Source organism: Hemitrygon akajei, chromosome 5 (genome assembly GCF_048418815.1).
Source record: "Hemitrygon akajei chromosome 5, sHemAka1.3, whole genome shotgun sequence".
NCBI classification, from domain to species: Eukaryota; Metazoa; Chordata; class Chondrichthyes; order Myliobatiformes; family Dasyatidae; genus Hemitrygon; species Hemitrygon akajei.
Genome location: NC_133128.1, coordinates 86,854,804 through 86,865,824, shown reverse-complemented (window position 1 = coordinate 86,865,824; position 11,021 = coordinate 86,854,804). Strand labels below are relative to the sequence as shown.

Below are 11,021 nucleotides of genomic sequence, written 5' to 3'. Positions count from 1 at the left end.
GTTTCGGATTATTTCTAAATGTTTTTGTCTTGTGACTCCTTTCAGATATAGTTCCTTCTGTCCAACAGTGTTTAGAGTGGATTTTATTTTTTATTTGTATAGTTAAAGTCAATAATTATATATTTGTTGCTGCTTATGTGTGATTCCTTGGCTTTATGTTCGGTGTTTTTGTTTATGCAATAAAAATGTAATTTATAAATCTCTCTCCAGGCTGGCGCTTGCTTTATACGTCATTCCCCGTCGTACCCCCGTTCTCCGAGCACTGGGGGCGCTCTACCGGGAGGACCAGTGAGGTACCTCCCTCCACCTACCTGGGCCTCTTTTCAACCTGATAACGAGCGCCACTAGCGCTGGAGTGATCGGGCCCCACGGAACCCGCGGACGGACGATATGCGCCTGGATTTGTGAACGCCTCCGGCTGTTGGAAACGACATCGGGCCGGCCCGCGGCCTGCGGCCTGTCATGTCGGAGGAGAGCTCGCCGCCCATCGGACCCGCTCTGCCGCCCGGCTACAAGACGCGGGGGCAGCCCGACCCCGACCACCGGCGCCGGCCGAGAGCGGTGCTCGATGACACAGGTACGTCCCGGCAGGTCTGGCCCTCTCCCTTCCGTCTGATATGGTGTGGTGTGGGAATGTTGTGTGTCTGTGATGTGTGTATGTACTATATGTGTATATGATGTGTGTACCGTGTGTGTTTATGTACTATATGTGTATATGATGTGTGTACGGTGTGTGTTTATGTACTATATGTGTATATGATGTGTGTACAGTGTGTGTTTATGTACTATATGTGTGTATGATGTGTGTACCGTGTGTGTACCATGTGTTTATGTACTATGTTTGTATATGATGTGTGTACGGTGTGTGTTTATGTACTATATGTGTATATGATGTGTGTACCGTGTGTGTTTATGTACTATATGTGTATATGATGTGTGTACCGTGTGTGTTTATGTACTATATGTGTGTATGATGTGTGTACAGTGTGTGTACCGTGTGTTTATGTACTATATGTGTATATGATGTGTGTACCGTGTGTGTTTATGTACTATATGTGTGTATGATGTGTGTACCGTGTGTGTTTATGTACTATATGTGTATATGATGTGTGTACCGTGTGTGTTTATGTACTATATGTGTATATGATGTGTGTACCGTGTGTGTTTATGTACTATATGTGTGTATGATGTGTGTACCGTGTGTGTACCATGTGTTTATGTACTATGTTTGTATATGATGTGTGTACGGTGTGTGTTTATGTACTATATGTGTATATAATGTGTGTACCGTGTGTGTTTATGTACTATATGTGTATATGATGTGTGTACCGTGTGTGTTTATGTACTATATGTGTGTATGATGTGTGTACAGTGTGTGTACCGTGTGTTTATGTACTATATGTGTATATGATGTGTGTACCGTGTGTGTTTATGTACTATATGTGTGTATGATGTGTGTACCGTGTGTGTTTATGTACTATATGTGTATATGATGTGTGTACCGTGTGTGTTTATGTACTATATGTGTATATGATGTGTGTACCGTGTGTGTTTATGTACTATATGTGTGTATGATGTGTGTACCGTGTGTTTATGTACTATGTGTGTGTATGATGTGTGTACCGTGTGTGTTTATGTACTATGTGTGTGTATGATGTGTGTACGGTGTGTGTTTATGTACTATATGTGTATATGATGTGTGTACCGTGTGTATTTATGTACTATATGTGTATATGATGTGTGTACTGTGTGTGTTTATGTACTATATGTGTGTATGATGTGTGTACAGTGTGTTTATGTACTGTGTGTATATGATGTGTGTATTGTGTGTTTATGTACTATATGTGTATATGATGTGTGTACAGTGTGTGTTTATGTACTATATGTGTATATGATGTGTGTACAGTGTGTGTACCGTGTGTTTATGTACTATGTGTGTGTATGATGTGTGTACCGTGTGTGTTTATGTACTATATGTGTATATGATGTGTGTACGGTGTGTGTTTATGTACTATATGTGTATATGATGTGTGTACAGTGTGTGTTTATGTACTATATGTGTGTATGATGTGTGTACAGTGTGTGTACCGTGTGTTTATGTACTATGTGTGTATATGATGTGTGTACGGTGTGTGTTTATGTACTATATCTGTATATGATGTGTGTACGGTGTGTGTTTATGTACTATATGTGTATATGATGTGTGTACCGTGTGTGTACCATGTGTTTATGTACTATGTGTGTATATGATGTGTGTACGGTGTGTGTTTATGTACTATATGTGTATATGATGTGTGTACCGTGTGTGTTTATGTACTATATGTGTATATAATGTGTGTACCGTGTGTGTTTATGTACTATATGTGTATATGATGTGTGTACCGTGTGTGTTTATGTACTATATGTGTGTATGATGTGTGTACAGTGTGTGTACTGTGTGTTTATGTACTATATGTGTGTATGATGTGTGTACCGTGTGTGTTTATGTACTATATGTGTATATGATGTGTGTACCGTGTGTGTTTATGTACTATATGCGTATATGATGTGTGTACCGTGTGTGTTTATGTACTATATGCGTATATGATGTGTGCACTGTGTGTTTATGTACTATATGTGTATATGATGTGTGTACTGTGTTTACTATATGTGTGTATGATGTGTGTACCATGTGTGTTTATGTACTATGTGTGTATATGATGTGTGTACTGTGTGTGTTTATGTACTATATGTGTATATGATGTGTGTACCGTGTGTGTTTATGTACTATATGTGTGTATGATGTGTGTACCGTGTGTGTTTATGTACTATATGTGTGTATGATGTGTGTACCGTGTGTGTTTATGTACTATATGTGTATATGATGTGTGTACTGTGTGTGTTTATGTACTATGTGTGTATATGATGTGTGTACTGTGTGTGTTTATGTACTATGTGTGTGTATGATGTGTGTACCGTGTGTGTTTATGTACTATATGTGTATATGATGTGTGTACCGTGTGTGTTTATGTACTATATGTGTGTATGATGTGTGTACCGTGTGTGTTTATGTACTATATGTGTATATGATGTGTGTACCGTGTGTGTTTATGTACTATATGTGTATATGATGTGTGTATTGTGTGTTTATGTACTATGTGTGTATATGATGTGTGTAGTGTGTGTTTATGTACTATATGTGTATATGATGTGTGTACCGTGTGTGTTTATGTACTGTATGTGTGTATGATGTGTGTTTATGTACTGTATGTGTATGTAACACTTACCCAACAGGCTGGTATATGTCTAGGGGAAAAAGAGATCCAGCCACACACCAACCCACTTCCCGTACACGCAGGTGCTGTGAGAATCGCGTTTATGCCTCACGCCCGCCAACAGTATCAAACCCACAACAAATACCGGTATGAAATACACTTTAAAGAGTTTACTAAAATTAAAAGAGTATTAGGCAATACAATATATATATATATATATATATATATATACAAGAAAAAAAACAAAAGGCGCCAACTTATCAAAGTTCAGTCAGTTAAGTGCACTCGGTGGAGCTCATCCAGCGAACCATTCGACTCCTCGGTGGTCGTCCTCCCGAAACTCCCACTTCGGACTCCCCGGTGGTCGTCCGAGCGCACGTCCTCCTTCCTCGGCATCTCCCTCCGGACTCTCCTCACACCTCAAGCCTGCGCAACCCCTCCCCCAAGTTCCCAGCCTCACAAAACACAATAACATTCCCCATTGATTAACAAATGAATACAATTACCATATCAGCCATTCTAAAGCGAAACAACGGCAAGAGGAACTTTTAACAGACAAAGAAGCATTCCTACTCGTAACAAACCAAAGAAGCCCTTTTTAGTAACATACACAGGACATTGTACATTCTCTCCCCACCAGCAAATGTCATGCCCTCATGGCATTACTAGAGTTCCCCAAAGCTTCTTGCAACACCCAAAACCCAACCCAGGTGCAGAAAGCAGTGACATAACTACCCAGAGCAGTAGAAATCACACTTGGTTCTCCTGGTACCACACATGTCAACCGCTCTGGGGGGCACCAAATCCTCTGAGATCTCCATACCCCTTCTGCCACCCTGGGCTCCCTCTCCACCTGCGAACCCACTGTCTCGGACACCCACAGTCCCGCCTGAAATGCCCCTCTTTCCCACAGTTAAAGCACACGCTGCCTGCCGCCCCTCCTCTCCCAGGACGACTCCCACTCCCAACCCACGGCACTGGTCGCCCCTGAGAGTGGGTACCTCCCCTGTCCCTCCCCTCCAGAGGGGATTCTCTACCCCTCGGTGGGTTGTCATTCCTCCACCCAGCCACCACTTCCTGTATCGCTGAGGATCGCTCCCGTAGGCCCGCGCCCCTTTTCCGCCCCAACGCTCTCTCTTCCTCCCGCACCTCTCTAATCAGTTGCCCGACCGATGGAGGGGGCCTTTCCTATAAGCCTGCCGAATAGTCCACGCCACCTTGTCCTCCTCCAGAGAGCCACTGAATAACTGACTCATCCTCACGCTAGCCACGTCCGGTGCCTTCACTACCCCCCGGCGCCGCAGCCCCGAGAGCATCCCCTCCATCCTAAATATGTACTCGGAGAGCTTTTCCCCTCTCCATTGTTCCAGGCGTTGGAACTCTGCTAAAAGCAGCCAGGGTTCCCCTGACAACCCAAACGTTCCCTCCAAAACTTCTATACATTCCTCCACTGAGGCCCCAGACTTTTCAGCTTTCCACTCCCGAACTGTTTTGGCTGCTAAACCCCTCAAACTTCCCACCAATCGCTGCCGCTTCTCCTCCTCCGAACCTGGCCACTCCTCTAACATCAAGGACGTATGCTCGATCCAGGTCTCATAGTCCACCTCCCCGTAGGCTTGGCTCCAGAGAACACCCCCAGCTTCAGCCGTGGCCTCTCGGCCACTCCCACCAGGGAGTTAAGTGCAACTGCCAGCTCGGAGGCTTCCACCCTACCTGGGGAGCGGCGCCTAGTCACGACTCCCTCCTCCCTCCTCCTTTTGCTAGTGCCTGCCACCTCTCCAGGGTTTTCCTCTAGCTCTAGCTCCTCCTCCGATGTCTCCTCAGCCTCATCCTCGGAGAAGGGGTGGAGCCCCCACAGCCCCTCCTACCCCGGTACACTGACCGTCGTCGGCAGTTCCAACGTCCTGACGTCAGCACTCGTACTAACCAACACCCAGCTAGACTCCACCTCTTTACCACACCGTCTAGCTACCAATTCTACCTGCCCCATACCCTTCACCAAACTTAACCCCCGCACTACCGTGTCTCCCGAAACTCGAAAATCCACTCCACTCACTACGCATGCGTACTGTACCGGTACACCTTCAAATCGGCACCAGCGAACAATTTTCTCTCTCTCCATTTCCGCTCACTACCTGCGCGATTCCACAGCCCCCTGACAATCCAATCCCTGACCAGCACCCCACAAATGTAACACTTGCCCAACAGGCTGGTATATGTCTAGGGGAAAAAGAGATCCAGCCACTCACCAACCCACCTCCCGTACACGCAGGTGCTGTGAGAATCGCGTTTATGCCTCGCGCCCGCCAACAGTATCAAACCCACAACAAATACCGTTATGAAATACACTTTAAATGTATATGATGTGTGTACCGTGTGTGTTTATGTACTATATGTGTATATGATGTGTGTGTTTATGTACTATATGCGTATATGATGTGTGTACCGTGTGTGTTTATGTACTATATGTGTATATGATGTGTGTAGTGTATGTTTATGTACTATATGTGTATATGATGTGTGTAGTGTGTGTTTATGTACTATATGTGTATATGATGTGTGTAGTGTGTGTTTATGTACTATATGTGTATATGATGTGTGTAGTGTGTGTTTATGTACTATATGTGTGTATGATGTGTGTACCGTGTGTGTTTATGTACTATATGTGTATATGATGTGTGTAGTGTGTGTTTATGTACTATATGTGTATATGATGTGTGTACCGTGTGTGTTTATGTACTATGTGTGTGTATGATGTGTGTACCGTGTGTGTTTATGTACTATATGTGTATATGATGTGTGTACCGTGTGTGTTTATGTACTATATGCGTATATGATGTGTGTACCGTGTGTGTTTATGTACTATATGCGTATATGATGTGTGCACTGTGTGTTTATGTACTATATGTGTATATGATGTGTGTACTGTGTTTACTATATGTGTGTATGATGTGTGTACCATGTGTGTTTATGTACTATGTGTGTATATGATGTGTGTACTGTGTGTGTTTATGTACTATATGTGTATATGATGTGTGTACCGTGTGTGTTTATGTACTATATGTGTGTATGATGTGTGTACCGTGTGTGTTTATGTACTATATGTGTGTATGATGTGTGTACCGTGTGTGTTTATGTACTATATGTGTATATGATGTGTGTACTGTGTGTGTTTATGTACTATGTGTGTATATGATGTGTGTACTGTGTGTGTTTATGTACTATGTGTGTATATGATGTGTGTACCGTGTGTGTTTATGTACTATGTGTGTATATGATGTGTGTACTGTGTGTGTTTATGTACTATGTGTGTATGATGTGTGTACTGTGTGTGTTTATGTACTATGTGTGTATATGATGTGTGTACTGTGTGTGTTTATGTACTATGTGTGTATGATGTGTGTACTGTGTGTGTTTATGTACTATGTGTGTATATGATGTGTGTACTGTGTGTGTTTATATACTATATGTGTATATGATGTGTGTACTGTGTGTGTTTATATACTATGTGTGTATGATGTGTGTACTGTGTGTGTTTATGTACTATATGTGTATATGATGTGTGTACCGTGTGTGTTTATGTACTATATGCGTATATGATGTGTGTACCGTGTGTGTTTATGTACTATATGCGTATATGATGTGTGCACTGTGTGTTTATGTACTATATGTGTATATGATGTGTGTACTGTGTTTACTATATGTGTGTATGATGTGTGTACCATGTGTGTTTATGTACTATGTGTGTATATGATGTATGTACTGTGTGTGTTTATGTACTATATGTGTATATGATGTGTGTACCGTGTGTGTTTATGTACTATATGTGTGTATGATGTGTGTACCGTGTGTGTTTATGTACTATATGTGTGTATGATGTGTGTACCGTGTGTGTTTATGTACTATATGATGTGTGTACTGTGTGTGTTTATGTACTATGTGTGTATATGATGTGTGTACTGTGTGTGTTTATGTACTATGTGTGTATATGATGTGTGTACCGTGTGTGTTTATGTACTATGTGTGTATATGATGTGTGTACTGTGTGTGTTTATGTACTATGTGTGTATGATGTGTGTACTGTGTGTGTTTATGTACTATGTGTGTATATGATGTGTGTACTGTGTGTGTTTATGTACTATGTGTGTATGATGTGTGTACTGTGTGTGTTTATGTACTATGTGTGTATATGATGTGTGTACTGTGTGTGTTTATATACTATATGTGTATATGATGTGTGTACTGTGTGTGTTTATATACTATGTGTGTATGATGTGTGTACTGTGTGTGTTTATGTACTATGTGTGTATATGATGTGTGTACCGTGTGTGTTTATATACTATGTGTGTATATGATGTGTGTACTGTGTGTGTTTATATACTATATGTGTATATGATGTGTGTACCGTGTGTGTTTATATACTATATGTGTATATGATGTGTGTACTGTGTGTGTTTATATACTATGTGTGTATATGATGTGTGTACTGTGTGTGTTTATATACTATGTGTGTATATGATGTGTGTACTGTGTGTGTTTATATACTATGTGTGTATATGATGTGTGTACTGTGTGTGTTTATGTACTATGTGTGTATATGATGTGTGTACCGTGTGTGTTTATGTACTATATGTGTATATGATGTGTGTACCGTGTGTGTTTATGTACTATATGTGTATATGATGTGTGTACTGTGTGTGTTTATGTTCTATATGTGTATATGATGTGTGTACAGTGTGTGTTTATGTACTATGTGTGTATATGATGTGTGTACCGTGTGTGTTTATGTACTATATGTGTATATGATGTGTGTAGTGTGTGTTTATGTACTATATGTGTATATGATGTGTGTACCGTGTGTGTTTATGTACTATATGTGTATATGATGTGTGTACTGTGTGTGTTTATGTACTATGTGTGTATATGATGTGTGTACCGTGTGTGTTTATATACTATATGTGTGTATGATGTGTGTACTGTGTGTGTTTATATACTATGTGTGTATATGATGTGTGTACTGTGTGTGTTTATGTACTATATGTGTATATGATGTGTGTACTGTGTGTGTTTATGTACTATATGTGTATATGATGTGTGTACTGTGTGTGTTTATGTACTATATGTGTGTATGATGTGTGTACTGTGTGTGTTTATATACTATGTGTGTATATGATGTGTGTACCGTGTGTGTTTATGTACTATATGTGTATATGATGTGTGTACTGTGTGTGTTTATGTACTATATGTTTATATGATGTGTGTACAGTGTGTGTTTATGTACTATATGTGTATATGATGTGTGTACTGTGTGTGTTTATATACTATGTGTGGTCGGTCTCAGTGAAACACACCAGGTGCTGATAGCATGGACGAGGAAAGAACATTTCCACGGGGTGCGGCTGGATGAGTTGATGGACTCATTTCCTCAGCCTTTCGACTCTTCAATTCAATTTTGCTTTTTATTTTGAGCAAGTGGGAGGGTGACAGTTGTGGAAAATAAGTGTTGTATACTATGTGGAAAGATGCTGAAGCTGATTTTATTTTCAAAACGGACACAAAGTAGACTTGTTGGTACGTTGATTTTTTTTGTGTCACTTGGCTCAATGAGGAGGCAAAAATGGCCTTCCTCATCCTTGTCTATTTTGGAACACTCAGTACTTCACAAGGTGCTACCGATGAGGGTTCATTGTAGTGCTGAGGTATTTCTTCAGTACTTTGGCCATTTTTGTCCTCGATAATGCTTTGTGGAACTTTGGTTCAGTGTTCGCACAATGTATCAAGACAATTTTCCTGGTAACACTTGAAATTATTACTATCTAAAACACCAAATAACATTACATCTTACTAATACGTACCTTTTCTGACTTACTTAGTAAGAGAGCTTCCAATTTTTTCGATCCCGATCCACGATAACCCACGCACATCCTCCCGTATACTTTAAATCATCTCTAGATTACTTATAATACCTAATACAATGTAAATGCTATGTAAATAGTTGTTATACTGCATTGTTTAGGGAATAATGACAAGGAAAAAAGTCTGTACATGCTCGAACAACAAATGCTGGAAGAGCACATCTGGGTTTTCGCGATTCGTGGCTGGTTGAATTCGTGCATGCAGAATTCGCAGATAAGGAGGGCCGACTGTACCTCAATTGGAGAACTACTGTTATGGAATAATCTATTGATTATAGATTGTATGGTGAAAGTAGTATTTTACCTAATTTTGTCTGAAATATCTGTCTATCTTATCACACTCCTCTCTCGTACCCATTTAATAAACTGACTATAACTATATATAGTTTAACTATAACACACTGGACTTGTAGTACCAGCACAGCACAGAGGGGTTTCATTCCACTCACTGATCTAGCCAAATCCATGGGATACCATTTCCCTGTACAGTAATTATGGTTATCCATTTCCTGCCTGACTGGTTTATTTCCAGCACCCATGAAAGAAGTGAGTTCTGAAATCACTACACATTCCATCCACAGTCACAAGCACCTCCCTTCCCCTCCACTGCTGATCACCTTTATAAATAATGTTGTCCTTGGTACTTGTTAACTTCCATTTGAGGATAATCACCTGATAGCAATAAAGGAGTCCTTACACTGGATCGTGGGACCAGTCAGTATTAGTTAACCCTGCTTAGCCAGCCATTTCAATTCCAATCCCCATTCCCAATCCAGGATGTCTGTCCCTGGCCGCCTGTACTGCCAGGATGAGGAGCGACACCTCGTATTCCCTCTGGGTAGCCTCCAGCCTGATGGCGTGAACATTAGTTTCTCTAGCTTCGGTAATTTGGCCCCTCCCCTTCCCTATTTTCAATTCCTCACTCTGGCTCTCCCTTTACTTTGCCTGCCTATCACCCCAGAGCTCCTCCTCCTTCCCTTTCTCTCATGGTCAACTCTCCTATCAGATTCCTTCTTCAGCCCCTCCCCTTTCCACCTATCACATCCCTGCTGCTTGCTTCACCCCTCTCCCCCACCTGATTCTGGCGTCTTCCCCATTCCTTTCAGGCACTCTTCTGTGCTGACCTGAGCTGGTCGCATTTGCCTGTGCCTGGCCTGTACCTCAAAGACATTGCTGTCCATACTTAGACATTGAGACAAAGTCTGATAATTGAGAAGAAACATTTGTCTGCTGACAGTCTTCAACAGTGCAGAGGCTAGCCATCAAAGCAGCTTTCAATAACATTGCCTCTGCCACATCCTTCACCATCAACCTCCTAGAGCAAGGGGGGGTTGGGCATGTTGGGGTAGAGGGGTGCAGATGGAGAAGAGTCACCGTTGAGTAGAAACTGAACGGGACAAGCTAAGAATTGAATACCCTGTCATGAGCAGCTTGCTTACTGACACCCCAGAGTCTTTCCACTATCTACAAGGCACGAGTCAAAAGTCTGATGATTTTCTACTCAACAAGCTTGACATTATCCGTGACAAAACGGCTGGCTCGGCTGTCACCTCATCTGCTATCCTAAACGTTTATCAGTGCAGTGTGCGCCAACTACAGAACGCAATTACTCCGACAGAACCTTCCATATCTGTGACCTCTACCATCAAAATCAAGAGCAGCAGATGCACGAAAAGTCGAGCATAGCTGCCAGAACCTGACAACATGAGAGGTTCTGATCAGCTATGAAAGTGATAGTATGTTTCTGGATGAGACAGGGATAGTAATTTGTAAATGGGTTTATGTTGTTTAACTTCATTCCAAAATATTGAGTCTTTGTAAACAAAAAATGAATTAAAACAAACACAAGCTT

The 11,021-nt window shown here is 41.5% G+C and overlaps 1 protein-coding gene across 1 annotated transcript in view; it reads left to right on the top strand.

Moving 5' to 3' along the window:
* Positions 1 to 280: 280 nt before the first annotated feature.
* gpalpp1 (GPALPP motifs containing 1) overlaps positions 281 to 11,021 on the top strand; it is a 33,884-nt gene continuing 23,143 nt past the window's right edge. The window contains exon 1 of the mRNA XM_073045976.1: positions 281 to 577. Within this exon, the coding sequence (XP_072902077.1) occupies positions 463 to 577 (115 nt within the window). The 5' untranslated portion in view covers positions 281 to 462. The remainder of the gene's footprint in view (positions 578 to 11,021) is intronic.